Source organism: Salvelinus namaycush, chromosome 21, assembly GCF_016432855.1.
Source record: "Salvelinus namaycush isolate Seneca chromosome 21, SaNama_1.0, whole genome shotgun sequence".
Taxonomy (NCBI): domain Eukaryota; kingdom Metazoa; phylum Chordata; class Actinopteri; order Salmoniformes; family Salmonidae; genus Salvelinus; species Salvelinus namaycush.
In genome coordinates, this window is record NC_052327.1 from 7,871,679 (window position 1) to 7,888,893 (window position 17,215).

General features: G+C 42.3%; 1 protein-coding gene across 5 annotated transcripts in view; it reads right to left on the reverse strand.

Annotated features, from left to right (window-relative positions):
* The window catches only part of LOC120066044 (la-related protein 1-like), a 91,316-nt gene that overhangs the window by 27,833 nt on the left and 46,268 nt on the right, over nucleotides 1–17,215 (reverse strand). For all 5 annotated transcript variants that reach the window (XM_039017120.1, XM_039017116.1, XM_039017119.1 and 2 more), the window contains 4 exons: nucleotides 11,864–11,998; nucleotides 7,657–7,819; nucleotides 6,973–7,117; nucleotides 1,552–1,729 (listed from right to left, as the gene is read on the reverse strand). In XM_039017120.1, the coding sequence (XP_038873048.1) occupies nucleotides 1,552–1,729; nucleotides 6,973–7,117; nucleotides 7,657–7,819; nucleotides 11,864–11,998 (621 nt within the window). The remainder of the gene's footprint in view (nucleotides 1–1,551; nucleotides 1,730–6,972; nucleotides 7,118–7,656; nucleotides 7,820–11,863; nucleotides 11,999–17,215) is intronic.

Sequence of the window (17,215 nt, forward strand, 5' to 3'; positions counted from 1 at the left end):
AACGGGTTGAATACTTATTGACAAGGCCAGCCTGAATAAGTTCAGGAGTAAAAATGTGCTTAACAAGTTACATGGCCTCTGTGAGGAATAATGGTGTATAACATTATTTTTGAATGACTACCTCATCTCTGTACCCCACACATACAGATAATTGTAAAGGTCCCTCAGTGGAGCAGTGAATTTCAAACACAGATTCAACCACAAAGTTGTGAATGTTTTCGAACGCCTCGCAAATAAGTGCACCTATTTGGTAGATGGTACAAAAAAAGCAGACATTGAATATCCCTTTGAGCAAGGTGAAGTTATTAATTACACTTTGGTGTATCACTTTGATGGTGTACGCAGTCACTACAAAGTTACAGGCGTCCTTCCTAACTCAGTTGCCGGAAAGGAAGGAAAGCGCAATGTTGACTTTAAAAGTTAGAGTTTAATGGCTGTGATAGGAGAAAACTAAGGATGGATCAACAACATTGTAGTTACTCCACAACACTAACCTAAATGACAGAGTGAAAAGAAGGACGCCTGTACATAATTATATTTCTTACAAAACATGCATACTGTTTGCAATAAGGCACTTAAGGTAAACTGCAAAAAAATGTGGGAAAGAAATTTACTTCATGCCCTGAACACCCCTTAGTGTTATGTTTGGGGCAAATCCAACACAGCACATCACTGAGTACCACTCTTCATATTTCCAAGCATGGTTGCGGCTGCATCATGTTGGGGGTATGCTTGTCATCGGCAAGGACTAGGGAGTGTTTTGGGGGAAAAAAGAAAAGCAATAAAGCGAAGCACAGGCCAAATCCTAGAGGAAAACCTGGTTTAGTCTGCTTTCCAACAGACAAAGGGAAACAAATTTCACCTTCCAGCAGGAAAATAACCTAAAACACAAGGCCAAATATACATTGGCGTTGCTAATCGAGTCACAGTTTTGACTTAAATCAACTACCAATGATCAACTTGACAGAGCTGGAAGAATTAATACAAATGTGCAAATATTGTACAATCCAGGTTTGCAAAGCTCTTAGGGACGTACCCAGAAAGACTGACAGCTGAAATCGCTGCCATAGGTGAGTCTAACATGTATTGACTCAGGGGTGTGAATACTTATGTGAATGAGATATTTCTGTATATCATTTTCAATAAAACTTGCAAAAATGTCTAAAAACATGTTCACTTTGTCATTATGGTGTATTGTGTGTAGATGGGTGAGAAAGAAAATGTATTTAATCATTTTAGAATTCAAGCTGTAAAGGCACTATAAATAAATGAAATAAGTATCAACATTTTGTGTTATTTTGCTCACTCGGTTTAACTTTACTAAATTTTAGGTTTTGGTTGAAGATCTGATTACATTCAGTGTCAGAAATATGCAAAAATAGAGAAAATTAGAAATAGGACAACAACTTTCACGGCAGTGTACCGTTTTGATAGTGAGAGGCGAAATAGATGGTTGAATGTATTAGCCACCTTTTTTGATAGAGACTTAGCTATGCAGATTCACTATCAGTTGTATAGTGTGAGGCTGGCTAGGGGGTATAGCTACTATACCTGTCTGCTTAGTGGGCATCTGCCGGGGCACGAACTCGGGGCAGTGGATAAGCTGGGTCAGGTCCACCTGGTTGTGGTCCGGTCTCATGGACAGGCCAGGAAGTGGCCACTTCTCAGGCTCCACCTTCCGACGGATCTTCATGTCAATGATTTCCACCTCTTTGCTGTCCTTCAAAGACTACGGGTAGATTTTAAAAAGTGTTGAGGGTATGAAACACAATTAAATAGTATGCATCTACATGCAACGGTCAAAATAAAGGAAACACTTGTGTAAATGAGGTATATAAAGTATATTGAAAGCAGGTGGTTCCACAGGTGTTGTTCCAGAGATCATTAAGCAATTAACATCCCATCATCAAATAAAGCTTTATTTACAGTGCCTTTGGAAAGTATTGAGACCCTTTGACTTTTTCCACATTTTGTTACGTTACAGCCTTATTATAAAATTGATCAAACACACAATACGCCATAATGACCTGAAAATAGCTGTGCAGTAACGCTCCCCATCCAACATGACAGAACTTGAGAGGATCTGCGGAGAAGAATGGGAGAAACTCCCCAAATTCACAAGAAAGAGCAATCACTAGTAAAACCTAACATTTAAAATCGCCATATTCAATGAGTGTGGGCCACTCGGCCCCTGGGGCATCAGCCTTGAGGCAACGAAAGGAATAACCAAATTATTAACTTTGAAAATCGTTTTCTGGCAGACTCCAATCTATCAGAATGGTAGGAGAAGACATTTTGTATAAACTCACTAGAAGACAGTTAGCGGAAGGAACATCAATGCAGTTACTCACAATAACCATAGTGCCATTTCTAAGTGAGTTGACATGCTTTCCAAGTCCTGTGTTGCTTATAGTGAGGACTGGAGAACTACCAGACCCTGTCCATTAGTCTCTAAAACAGTTCATAATGTTGCTGGAAATAATTCTGGAACCCCTGCGGTTAGGGTGAATCCCGTCTCTTTTAGAAAGTGCTGGTTGCACCCACAGCCAATCAAAGTTCACACAGAAGAGACATTCCTGTCTTTGCAAAGTTTCATCAGATTCTCATTTAGGGCAACGAGTCGGCTGTAAACTTTCCGAACCCCTTCGATAGCACGGGAGGGGGCCAGAGATAATTATTCACTTCCCTGTGATCGCGAGAACTTAGGGAGGACTAAGTTCCTCAGATCGCCTAAAGCGGAGGTCATTAAAACATATTTGAGTGATGATGGTGTCAATATTGGAGTAGTTTGTCAGAACCATGGGCAGGAGGGAGTTGATATCATGATACGGGCTCCTGGTCGTTCCACAGAATGTAGCAAAATCTCGCAATCGAGCTGCCCACAATGATGGTGCTCGTGATGGAATATGATCGGGAAGGAAGCGGGGGAGTGGGATGGGACTGCCTCAGGCAGGGCGGATGGAGGCTTCAAGTCAGGCTAACTTGACTCTTAGCACCAGCAGATGGCATCGGAAACCCCAGAAAGGTGGAGGATGGCACGAGACCGCTCTGTCTTCAGTCACCGACCTGCTGAACTGTGTGGGGGTGGGTGACACAGGGCGGCCACAGGTTTTTGGTATACACCCAGGATCCGTCCTGACTCCCGGGGCTGTTAGGTCCGTCTCAACTGGGGAGAGGCTGTTTGATAGCTGGATCAGATCTTCTCAGATGGATGAAGGGTGGCCAGACTGCCTTCCCGATCTCCTACGCCTTGTGAGTGTCCAGTCTCCCATGGGCCGCAGAGTTGAGCTGAACATCTGTCTGTTGGATTGGGACAGGTCAACACCGCCCGACTCATCAACAGCTTTGCTATAGGAGGCATTTAAAACAGATCCGGTTTGCCTAGACCAAAGCAAGGTCGGTGTACTGAGAAAGCAGGTCATCCTTTTCTCGCAGCCGAGCTTGCAGCCGGAGGGTCTCTTCCCTAAGCTGCTTGATGGTGGTGCATTAAGGGCAGAAGAATCCCTCTCCATTTCTCAGTTTAGGGTCATGTATAAAAATGCCCAGTTACCAATTATGTTGGCTACCATGGCTAAAAGAAGAAATCTCAGTGACTTTCAAAGAGGGGTGTCAAAGGAGCATATGGGGTTTAAAGTGTATGTGGCAGGTAGCCTTGCGGTTAAGAGCATTGCCTTTCGACAATACCCCACAATGACAAAGCGAAAACAGGTTTTAGTAAATTTCCAAATCTAGAAAAAATTAAAAGTATCTTATTTACATAAGTATTCAGAGAATTAGCTATGACACTCGAAATTGAGCTCAGATGCATCCTTGAAATGTTTCTATCACTTGATTAGAGTCCGCCTGTGGTAAATTCCATGGATTGGACATGATTTGGATAAGCACGCACCTGTCTAAATAAGGTCCCACAGTTGACAGTGCACCCAAGAGCAAAAACCATGCCATGAGGTTGAAGGAATTGTTTGTAGAGCTCTGAGACAGGAATGTGTTGAGGCACAGATCTGGGAAGGGTACCAAAACATTTCTGCAGTATTGAAGGTCCAAGAACACAGTGGTCTCCATCATTCTTAAATGGAGCAAGTTTAGAATCAACAAGACTCTTCCTAGAGCTGGCTGCCTGGCCAAACTGAGAAATCGGGGGAGAAGGGCCTTGGTCTGGGAGGTGACCAAGAACCCAATGGTCACTGACAGAGCTCCAGAGTTCCTCTGTGGAGATGTGAGAACTTTCCAGAAGGACAACCATCTCTGTAGCACTCCACCAATCAAGCCTTTCTGGGAGTGGCCAGACGGAAGCCACTCCTCAGTAAAAGGCACATGACAGCCCGCTAAGAGTTGCCAAACGGCACCTAAAGGACTCTCAGACCATGAGAACCAAGATTCTCTGGTCTGATGAACCCAAGATTGAACTCTTTGGCCTGAATGCCAAGCGTCACGTCTGGAGGAAACCTGGGACCATCCCTACGGTGAAGAATGGTGGCAGCATCATGCTGTGGGGATGTTTTTCAGCGGCAGGGACTGGGAGACTAGTCAGGATCAAGGGAAAGATGAACGGAGAAAAGTAGAGCGAGATCCTTGATGACCTGCTCCAGAGCGCTCAGGATCTCAGACTGGGGTGAAGGTTCACCTTCCAACAGGACAACGATTCTAAGCACACAGCCAGGACAATGCAGGAGTGGCTTTAAGACAAGTCTCTTAATGTCCTTGAGTGGACCAGCCAGAGCCCGGTCTTGAACCCAATCGAACATCTCTGGAGAGACATGAAAATAGCTCCCCAAATACATGTGTGCCAAGCTTGTAGCATCATACACAAGACTCAAGTCTGTAATTGCTGCCAAAGGTGCTTCAACAAAGCACTGAGTAAAGGGTCTGATTACTTATGTAAATGTGATATTTTTTGCTTTATCATTATGGGGTATTGTATGTAGATTGATGAGGGAAAAATACAATTGAATCAATTTAAGAATATGGCTGTAACATAACAAAATGTAGAAAAAGTCAAGGTCTGAACTTTCCTAATGCACTATACAGTACCAGTCAAAAGTTGACACACCTACTCATTCCATTTTTTTTTTTTTTTTTTTTTACTATTTTCTACATTGTAGAATAATAGTGAAGACATTAAAACTATGAAATAATACATATAGAATCATGTAGTAACCAAAAAAGTGTTAAATCAAAATATATTTTATATTCGAGATTCTTCAAAGTAGCCACCCTTTGCCTTGATGACAGCTTTGCAACTTGGCCTTCTTTCAACCAGCTTCATGAGGTAGTCACCTGGAATGCATTTCAATTAAACAGGTGTGCCTTGTTAAAAGTTAATTTGTGGAATTTCTTTCCTTCTTAATGCATTTGAGCCAATCAGTTGTGTTGTGACAAGGTAGGGGTTGTATACAGAAGATAGACCTATTTGGTAAAAGACCAAGTCCATATTATGGCAAGAACAGCTCAAATAAGCAAAGAGAAACAACAGTCCATCATTACTTTAAGACATGAAGGTCAGTCAATACGGAACATTAAGAACTTTTAAAGTTTCTCCAAGTGCAGTCGCAAAAACCATCAAGCGCTATGATGAAACTGGCTCTCATGCGCTATGATGAAACTGGCTCTCTCGCCACAGGAAAGGAAGACCCAGAGTTACCTCTGCTGCAGAAGTTCATTAGAGTTACCAGCCTCAGAAATCAAGGCTGGTGACTGTTGGTGATTTATTTAGAATTCAAGGCACACTTAACCAGCATGGCTACCACAGCATTCTGCAGCGATATGCCATCAAAGGTTTGTGCTTAGTGGGCGCAGCAGCGCCTCTTCAACCTCAGGAGGCTGAAGAAATTCGGCTTGTCACCAAAAGCACTCACAAACTTCTACAGATGCACAATCGAGAGCATCCTGTCGGGCTGTATCACCGCCTGGTACGGCAACTGCTCCGCCCACAACCGTAAGGCTCTCCAGAGGGTAGTGAGGTCTGCACAACGTATCACCGGGGGCAAACTACCTGCCCTCCAGGACACCTACACCACCCGATGTCACAGGAAGGCCATAAAGATCATCAAGTAAAACAACCACCCGAGCCACTGCTTGTTCACCCCGCTATCATCCAGAAGGCGAGGTCAGTACAGGTGCATCAAAGCTGGGACCGAAAGACTGAAAAACAGCTTCTATCTCAAGGCCATCAGACTGTTAAACAGCCACCACTAACATTTAGTGGCTGCTGCCAACATACTGACTCAACTCCAGCCACTTTAATAATGGGAATTGATGGGAATTTATGTAAAAATGTATCACTAGCCACCTTAAACAATGCCACTTAATATGTTTACATACCCATCTCATATGTATATACTGTACTCTATACCATCTACTGCATCTTGCCTATGCCGTTCTGTACCATCACTCATTCATATATCTTTATGTCCATATTCTTTATCCCTTTACACTTGTGTGTATAAGGTTGTAGTTGTGGAATTGTTAGGTTAGATTACTCGTTGGTTATTACTGCATTGTCGGAACTAGAAGCGCAAGCATTTCGCTACACTCGCATTAACATCTGCTAACCATGTGTATGTGACAAATAAAATTTGATTTGGTGGGCGGCGGCTCGGCCATGGAAAACCATTTCATTTCTTCAGTAAGGCCATTCTACTGCCAATGTTTGTCTGTCTATGAAGATTGCATGTCTGTGTGATCGATTGGATACAACTGTCAGAAACGGGTGTGGCTGATATAGCCAAATAACCACATTTTAAAGGGGTGTCCACATACTTTTGTAGATTGATAGATATTAAACATCAACGTTTAAAGGGAGATCAGTCCTATTTAGTACGGTCTGCAGAAACTGGTTTTTACAAGTCAAAGCTCAATGAAAAGCCATGAATTACCTACAAAGTATACAGCTGATGAGGCATAGAAACGTATTTAGTTATGGGACTAAAGCCATCTGGCTCTATAAACATGTAAATAAGGAACATAGTGTACCTCTATAATGAGGTTGACGTCAGTGGTGAGGGCCTGCACCCTGTGGAAGCTGGCAATCAGGCCAAGTGACAGGAAGCCTTCCAGGTCCATCTTCCTGCGCAGGAAGAAATCCCGCTCCAGGTTGTCAAGGCTGAAGTAGTACTCACTACGGAGAGTTCAAAAACAAGGAGGATCAAGGTACTCTTCCTATAATTAAAATGCCTTTATTATGAAGGCTTGTTCAATAGAAGAAAAACTTTCAGCAAAGCCCTTGTCAGGGAATACCATGATAAAATGTGTGAAAAGTTGAATACAATGATATGTGGGAAGAGTTGAGACTAAATATTTGCCTATGTTCTCAGTTTCGTTTGAGTTGGAGATAAACTCAATTTCAATTGTCATCAGTTGTTTAGGAGATGGAATTTGATAATGGAAATAGTATAAGCCACATTGATTCAGATTCCATGTTATATTCTGGGGCCACCCATATGAAAAAGTATGCATGCATGTTTAAGTCGGTTTGGATAAAAGTGTCTGCTAAATGGCATATATATTATACTATTCCAAGGCTGAACAACAGTCACCACCTGCTTCCTCTTGAAACATTGACCTATAAAGCGTAGTAGCCAATGGTAGAACTTATGAAGCGTAGTAACCAATGGCAGTACATTTAAAGCAAAGTAACCAACGGTAGGTAGTACTCACATCTGCCTTTTGACATAGTCCTTGAGCAGCCCCTGGTCCACTGTGTACAGGTCATTGCTGCTCATGTTGTCGTAGTAATAGGTCACTGGAGCACCAAACTTCTGTCCGTAGGCACCGTCCTTCCCGTTGTAGGCCTTGTAGCCATAATGGTAGTCAGAGTGACCTGGTGGGAGTCACGGCAGTAGTAAACCATTACAGGGCCACTGTCACAAGCCTACTACAAGTGAACAGCAAGGCTACAGAGCTACAAGACTTCACAACAGCAGGGAGACATTTGCAGCACAGCTGTTGAATCCCGGGAAGGCGCGCAATGATTTACTAAATCAGAGCTGGCTAAGACTTAAAATTTGATGTCCCTCGGGGGGGAAATTCTTTGACTTCTGAAAGTAACACTGTGTTCCTGAGGAGAGGGAAGAATCGGAAAACTCAAAACAGGTGGATCTCGGCCAAGTGAGAAGGAGAAGAACGGCAGGTTTCATCACAACAGGGGGTGGGTGGAGGGAGGGAGTGTGTCACCGTTGCTCCTCTCCCCCTGTTCCACCCCCTTTCTCCTCAAATGAAGGGTGGCAGTGTTTTCCTGTCGGAGGCAGACTCCCATGGCCCAGTTAGAGGTGAGAGAGGAGAGGCTCGGTTGCCAAAACCAACAGGCCCAGGCTAGGGATGTAGAATTTTTGAATATCCGAACGGACGTCAGCATTCGAATACTTGTGTGAGTACTACTGCGTCTCCCTCGCAATTCAATTCAAGGGGTTTTATGGGCATGGGAAACATAAGTTAACATTGCCAAAGCAAGTGAGGTAGAAAATATACAAAAGTGAAATGAACACCACCCTCTCTCCCTCCCATCTCACACCGGCCCCTCCACAGCTGCAGCCCTCTCTCCCATCTCACACCGGCCCCTCCACAGCTGCAGCAATAGAGCCCCAACCTCTCTCCCTCCCATCTCACACCGGCCCCTCCACAGCTGCAGCAATAGAGCCCCAACCTCTCTCCCTCCCATCTCACACCGGCCCCTCCACAGCTGCAGCAATAGAGCCCCAACCTCTCTCCCTCCCATCTCACACCGGCCCCTCCACAGCTGCAGCAATAGAGCCCCACCCTCTCTCCCTCCCATCTCACACCGGCCCCTCCACAGCTGCAGCAATAGAGCGCCACCCTCTCTCCCTCCCATCTCACACCGGCCCCTCCACAGCTGCAGCCCTCTCTCCCATCTCACACCGGCCCCTCCACAGCTGCAGCAATAGAGCCCCAACCTCTCTCCCTCCCATCTCACACCGGCCCCTCCACAGCTGCAGCAATAGAGCCCCACCCTCTCTCCCTCCCATCTCACACCGGCCCCTCCACAGCTGCAGCAATAGAGCGCCACCCTCTCTCCCTCCCATCTCACACCGGCCCCTCCACAGCTGCAGCCCTCTCTCCCATCTCACACCGGCCCCTCCACAGCTGCAGCCCTCCCTCCCATCTCACACCGGCCCCTCCACAGCTGCAGCAATAGAGCGCCACCCTCTCTCCCTCGCGCAGCAGTGCTCGGGTCAAAAACTTTAGCTAATAAAACCCCACATGGATTTTGAATACACAACACATTTATGATACTACTCCAATAGTGAAATTATTTCAAACTCTAATCCCAAGCACCATGTCTAACCCCACTGCCCTGAGGGATCACAGGTCTTGACAAGTCCTAACAAACTCTGGTTATTAAATTGCTTTGTTTATACTGTTTCCTTAGTGAGGCCGGATCAGGGTCCCACAAGACCAAGGCAAAGCCAGCAAAGCTGGCAGACAGATCATTCCACCATTGGGCTGTGCTTTAAGACATGTGGCGAAGCTCCATTCAACAGTGCTGTTCTACAGAGGATCGAATGCGCTCGAACCATCCAGCTGATAGCCCTCCATGTAACAATTCATGATTTTCCACTAAGGGGATTTTGAAAATTTAACCAGTTCATTGACTGGCAGCACTTTAACAAAAACTAAAGAATTCATAAACAGATTTTTTCTTGCACAATATAGGTTCAGCATACCCACTTACTCAATTAGATGCCTTTAAGAGTGCCTTTTATAGGCCAATGAAATGTTTTATCCCAAAAACAAAACTGTCAGAGAAAAATGACCATTACAAATCAATGGTGTGGAAAAGTGTTTTACATGAGTACTGAATAATTGAGAGGAAAAACTAAAATAGTTTGAGAAATGTATTCAGGAGAAATCTGGTTTAATTTATCTAATAAACTTTAAAATTTAACATTCAACATAGAAACGCATTTTAAAAAAGGATGTACAGAAAATTGTTACAAACGGAGAAACCCTTGTTTCACCTAAGGATATTTTGACTGAAGTAGAATATATATATATATTTTTTTTTTAAGTGTTTCCAACTTTAAAGAATTTTATGACAGCTTCTTACCTAAGAATCATGTGAAACTATCGACAATACAAAAAAAACTTTAAAAACTTAGAGAACGAACTATGCTTAACAAATGACTCCTGTCAGACAGAAAACCCCAGGCCTTGATGGCACTCCATCAAAGTATAGGTATATCAAACATTTTATGACTCGATGGAAGATCTACTAGCAATCTTTAATTATTCATATACACTACCGTTCAAAAGTTTGGGGTCACTTAGAAATGTCCTTGTTTTTAAAAGAAAAGCACATTTGTCAATTAAAATAACATCAAATTGATCAGAAACACAGTGTAGACATTGATGTTGTAAATTACTGTTGTAGCTGGAAACTACAGATTATTAATGGAATATCTACATTGGCGTACAGAGGCCCATTACGAGCAACCATCACTCCTGTGTTCCAATGGATTTGCTAACACAACGTGCCAAGTTAATTATTTTAAAAGGCTAACTGATCAATAGAAAACCCTTTTGCAATTATGTTAGCACAGCTGAAAACTGTTGTTCTTATTAAAGAAGCAATAAAACTGGCAAGTGGATCACTTGGCTTGTGTACTTTCTAGTTACTACTAGACTCCACATCACCGCTGGGCGAAGCTACAGCTCTTCTGTTATGAACATATTAACCAAACACTTTTTTTTATTTTAATTTTACTGTTGCTAGTATTCTTTACTGTAGCCCATGCCATTTAATAAACTGTAGTATCAATCCACAATCGACTAGGACGAGAACTCTGCGCCCCAATTCAGATTGGAGTTTATGAAAAAGCAAAGATTGTCAATAACCTACAGAAGGTAAGATAATCGCATGCAGTATTAACCCGTGGAAAGCCTTGATTGGCCAGAGAATGTCCAAGCCCTCGTCACACCTACAATTGAGTTATTCATCAAAACCCAGCCCTTTCGTGCCACCACCAAAAATTTTGCTCATAGCTGCCTCTGTGAAAATAGAAAAAAATACTTCAGACCTATAGCGCTACACCAGCGAAGATGTAGGTTTGTTAAAAAAAAGCGCTGAATTGGACCCCTCAAATGGAGTTTGAAATCTTTAGGGTAATGTGTTACTTTCTACAGTCTACTCCTGAAAAATGCTATAGCTTAGGACATTCCTTGTATTCAATCATTAAGATCTTAGATTTCATTGAGATCTAGGTTATCATGTAGGTGAAAATACATGAGAACGGAGACAAGTGAATTGCACTGAACAGTTCAGTAGATGTGAGTCGACTGTATCCAACTAAACTGAATACAAATATAAACACAACATGTAAAGTGTCGGCCCCATGTTTTCACATCCCAGAAATGTTCCATACACACAAAAAGCTCATCTCATTTTGTGCAAAAATGTGTGAAGCTGAACAGCATCATTATTACACAGATGCACCTTGTGCTTGGGACAATAAAATGACACTTTAAAATGAGCGGTTTTGTCACACAACACAATGCCACAGAGCGCGCTGACTGCAGGAATGTCCACCAGAGCTGTTAGAGAATTTTATGTTAATTTCGCTACCATAAAACTGTCTCCAATGTCGTTTTAGAGGTTTTGGCAGTACATCCAAGCGGCCTCCAAGGCCCACCCATGGCTGCACCCCTGCCCAGTCATGTGAAATCCATAGATTAGGGCCTTTATTTCTATTGACCAACTTCCTTAAATGAACTGCAACTCAGTAAAATCTTTACAATTGTTGCATGTTGCGTTTATAATTTTGTTCAGTATAGTTACAATATGATGACTTTGACCATTTACATGGTAATGCATTTTTGGGGGGAGATTTTACATGTTTTTTTTGCTTACCTCTGGAGCCTCTGCCTCGTCCCCGGCCCCTGCCACGACCCCGGAACCCGGCACGGAAGGGAGCACCCTCGCTCCTCACACTGGACACCTCATGGTCGTTACTCCATTCACGCTCGGACTTCCCTCTGTACCAGTCTGAGAACATAAAATATAATACAAAAGTATATGTGATTTCGGCTATTTCAGCCACACATTGCTAAAAGGTGTATAAAATCAAAGACAAAGCCATGCAAGCTCCATAGACAAACATTGGCAGTAGAATAACCTTTACTGAAAAGCTCAGTGCCTTTCAACATGGCACCGTCATAGGATGCCACCTTTCCAACAAGTCAGTTTGTCAAATTTCAGACCTGCCCCGGTCAACTGTCAGTGCTGTTATTGTGAAGTGGAAACGTCTAGGAGCAACAACGGCTCAGCAGCAAAGTGGTAGGCCACAAAAGCTCACAGAACGGGACCACCGAGTGCTGAAGCAAGTAAAAATATGTCCTCGGTTGCAACACTCACTACAGAGTTCCAAACTGCCTCTGGAAGCAACGTCAGCACAATAACGGTTCGTCAGAAGCTTCATGAAATGGGTTTCCATGGCTGAGCAGCCGCACACAAACCTAAGATCATCATGTGCAATGCCAAGTGTCGGCTGGAGTAGTGTAAAGCTCGCCACCATTGGACTCTGGATCAGTAGAAATTTGTTCTCTGGAGTGGTGAATCACACTTCACCATCTGGCAGTCTGACGGACGTAACTGGGAAAGCTACCTGCCCGAATGCATAGTGCCAAATGTAAAGTTTAAATGGTATGTGGCTGTTTTTCATGGTTCGGGCTAGGCCCCTTAGAAAACTTAACACTATAGCATACAATTACATACTAGACAATTCTGTGCTTCCAACTTTGTGGCAACAGTTTGAGGAAGGCCCTTTCCTGTTTCAGTATGACAATGTCCCCGTGCACAAAGCGAGGTCCATATAGAAATGGTTTGTTGAGATCGGTGTGGAAGAACTTGACTGGCCTGCACAGAGCCCTGACCTAACGCTCGTGGCTGAATGGAAGCATGTCCCCGCAGCAATGTTCCAACATCTAGTGGAAAGCCTTCCCAGAAGAGTGGAGGCTGTTATAGCAGAAAAGGGGGGACAAACTCCATATTAATGCCCATTATTTTGGGATGAGATGTTGTATTTCAATGTTTGATTCGGTGGCCCCTTGGTAACACTTTACTTGACACCCAGCGTCATAACACGGCAATAACCATGTCAAAATGTCAATCTGTCACATGGTCATAACACATTGCGTTATTTTATGGCTACATAAGGTGTCAAAAAGCCTTACACACAAGGCAAAACACAGCTATTACAGCAGCCTACGTGTCAACAGTACATTTTATATAACATAAACGTTCCGAAATTGAACACATTCAATTATCATTGTAACTGCTCACACATTGATGTCAGACATGCACCTACCCCAATGCTCTGTTGCTGATGACTGGGATGAATGCAGGAGAAGAGTTCAGGAGCAGGACAAGACACCCTCTTTTTGACTGATATAAGGGCATGTACGTGATAGGCCTATCTGGCTTATATGATTATGATGGTCATAATGCTTCTTCACAGTGTCATGAAGTGTATTCAAGTTATTAAAAATAAGATTTAAAAAAACATGACTAAATCATTCATTAAAACAAAGGAATTGAAAAATGAACTTTCAAATGAAAGGAAACTCGGCTGAATAAAAATGTGGGTTTTGACACTTACGTAACCAGCCATAAAATAACAATATGTCACAACAGGCGTAAATATAAGTAATGACAGTGTTATGACCATATTATGACAGGTTATGACAAGTTATGTCAGCTGTTATGACATGGTTATGACTCATGGGTGTCTGTTTGCTACTTGAGTCCTTTCTTCCCCTCCTTCCACACACACCAAGCCCCATCACTCAAGGAGAGCAGTTTTTGCCGTTCACTTGCAGTGACAGTATGCATGGTCAATGCTGCCGATGTAGGTGACAACAATACTGCTTTCCACGTTGCTTCTTCAAATAACAGCTAGTTTGTCTTCCCTTAGCAAGTTGTGGCTAATAAATAAATTGTTACCCGCTAATGGTAAATCTCTAGCTAGCTAAATGTACATCGTCAGAGCGAACGAAGCTACAGTGCCTTCAGAAAGTATTCAGACCCCTTGACTTTTTCCACATTTTGCTGTGTCACAGCCTGAATTTAAAATGCATTACTTTGAGATGTTGTCGTCACTGGCCTACACACCATACCCCATAATGGCAGAGTATAAATACATGATTTAAAAAAAAAATATTTGTATGATTATTTTTTTTATTTTATTTTTTACAAATTAATTAAATGAAAAGCTGAAATGTCTTGAGTCAATACGTATTCAACCCCTTTGTTAATAAGTTCAGGAATAAATACTTTCCTAACAAGTCACATAATAAGTTGCATAGACTCACTGTGTGCAATAGAGTTTAACATGATTTGTTAATGACTACCTCATCTCTGTACCCCACACAGCAGTGAATTTCAAACACAGATTCAACCTCAAAGACCCGGAGGTTTTCCAATGCCTCGCCAAGAAGGGCACCGATTGGTAGATGGGTAAAGCAAGACAAAGCAGACATTGAATATCCGTTTGAGCATGGTGAAGTTGTTAATTACACTTTGATGGTGAATAAATACACCCAGTCACTACAAAGATACAGGCATCCTAACTCAGTTGCCAGAGAAGAAGGAAACCACTCAGGGAATTCAACATGAGGCCGATAGGGACTTTAAAACAGTTAGTTTAATGGCTGTGATAGAACGAATGGATCAACTACTTTGATGTTACGCCACAATACTAACCTGATTGATATAGTGAAAAGGAAGCCTGTACGTAACGAAAACATGCATCCTGTTTGCAACAAGGCACTAAAGTAATACTGCAAAAAATGTGGCAAAGTAATTAACTTTTTGTACTGAATAAAGTGCTATGTTTGGGGCAAATCCAACACATTACTGTGTTCCACTCTCCATATTTTCAAACATAGTGGTGGCTGCATACTGTTGTGGATATGCTTGTAATCATTAAGGAGTTTTTCAGGATAATAAAAAAAAAAAAAAACACAGAATGGAGCTAATCACAGGCAAAATCCTAGAGGAAAACCTGGTTAAGTCTGCTTTCCACCAGACACAGATTAATTCACCTTTCAGCAGGACAATAACCTAAAACACAAGGCCAAATCTACACGGGAATTGCTTACCAAGAAAACAGTGAAAGTTCCTGAGTGGCTGAGTTACAGTTTTGACATAAATCTGCTTGAAAATCTATGGCAAGACTTGAAAATGGTTGTCGAGCAATGATCACCAACCAATTTGACAGAGCTTGAAGAATTTTGAAAAGAATGGACAAATATTGTACAATCCAGGTGTGGAAAGCTCTTAGAGACTTACCCAGAAAGACCCACAGCTGTAATCGCTGCCAAAGGGGATTCTAACGTGTATTGACTCAGGGTGTGAATACTTATCTAAATATGCTATAAAAAGTCCCTAAAATAAAAACATGTTTTCCCTTTGTTATTATGGGGTATTGTGTGTAGATGGGTGAGGGAAAAAACCAACTTAATCCATTTTGAATGCAGGCTGTAACACAACAGTATGTGGAATAAGTCAAGGAGTATGAATACATTCTGAAGGCACTGTAGATAATACAGCCCAATACCAGTGCAGAGGGATATACTATAAAGCAAGATCAATGCCAGCTAGCCAGCTCACATCCCTAAATATTATTACATAACTTAATTTTTTGGAATGATCAGCTTGAAAACAGGAATGATCTAGTTCACTCAACAAACAAAATCTCATATCTAAATATAGCATTCTAAAGAAGCAGAAAATGTCTGGTTATTTCTGGTTATTTATCAAAGTTAGCTGGCTAACTCACTGATCCCGTTTTATAGTATACCCCGCTGGTGTAGGCCTAGATCAGCATGTTTGTGCAACGGTATATTCTAAAATCAGAGAGGAATAGGCATAGGATGAATATTTTATCTACATCAAAGCTACAATAAAATAACATTTAATGTAACATCTAATTAGGGTCCACTGGGAAAACACTGACCAACACCTTGGGTCCTAAACTGTCACAATAACCCCTCCATGGCTTTTTCATGTCAAACAACATTGTATTCAAAGTGCCCACTATATTCCATCTTTTGGTTGACGTTTGATTGAACAGTATAAAACAGAATGGACTAAGACGCGTAAAAATGAAAAAAAAACTTTGGATGTATGTGTTGCCACCCTAGGGTCATGCACTACAGGTACATATAAAGCACATTTAGAATGCTTATTATTCAAAAACCTAAAATATCTCATTATATATGACATAACGTTTATATACAGGTAACTGCAAAAATAAAGGACACACATGAGTAAATGAGGGATACAAAGTATATTGAAAGCAGGTGCTTCCACACAGGTGGGGTTCAAGTTAATTAAGCGTTGTCCAGTTGCCCATTATTTAGTCTACCATGGCTAGAAGAGAACTCAGCTACTTTAAACGTGGGGTCTCAAAGGAGCATAGGGGGTTTAAAGGGTGTGTGTGTGTGTGTGTGTGTGTGTGTTGGTCGATAAAAAAAAATGAAAAAACGATAACATATTACAGATCCAAATTGTCTGGGAGCGGGGGAAAAATCCATTGCAAAATAATGCTTTTTATTGATAGAATTCATTGATGGAGCACATTGACTGGTATTTCTAACTTCAAAACGCAAATATACTTCACAGGCTAACAAACCATCAAGATGCTTGGAAATTAGTGTCGGGTGTATGCGTTTCTATTTTTACACCCGCAAAAGACATGAGATCCTCATAAGGGACATCAGCTAAATGTACCGACTGGGCAAAATTAGCAAAGCTAGTGTTGATTATCCCAATTTCCAGTGTGCCCGCCGAGAGGGGCTTCATTCTACAAAACAGAGCAAAGACCGTGCCTTCTTGATGACAAAGTAACGAGGCTGATGCGCATCGCAAGCTGCTCCAAGGAGTTGGACAGTTTTCACTTCCAAACAGCAGCAGCTCACTTTGAGCAGGCTAAGGTGTGCCGCAAACACAAGTAAATTAGAGATAAATGTGTTAGTCAGGCCTGGTCCTACCAGTTCTTCTGCCACCCTAAGCAAAATCAACATATGCCGCCCGTGTCATGTACAGTGTAAAGATTTGGAATGGCTTGATAGACTAGAGTAGCGTAATGTGTAGGCTATCATGCGCAATTGGTGCATTTCAGTTGAACTTATTCAGTAGCACTATTCACATTGGAGAGTTAAATGTTGTCATCACTAGTCAGCCAACTGTCTATAGTAGGAA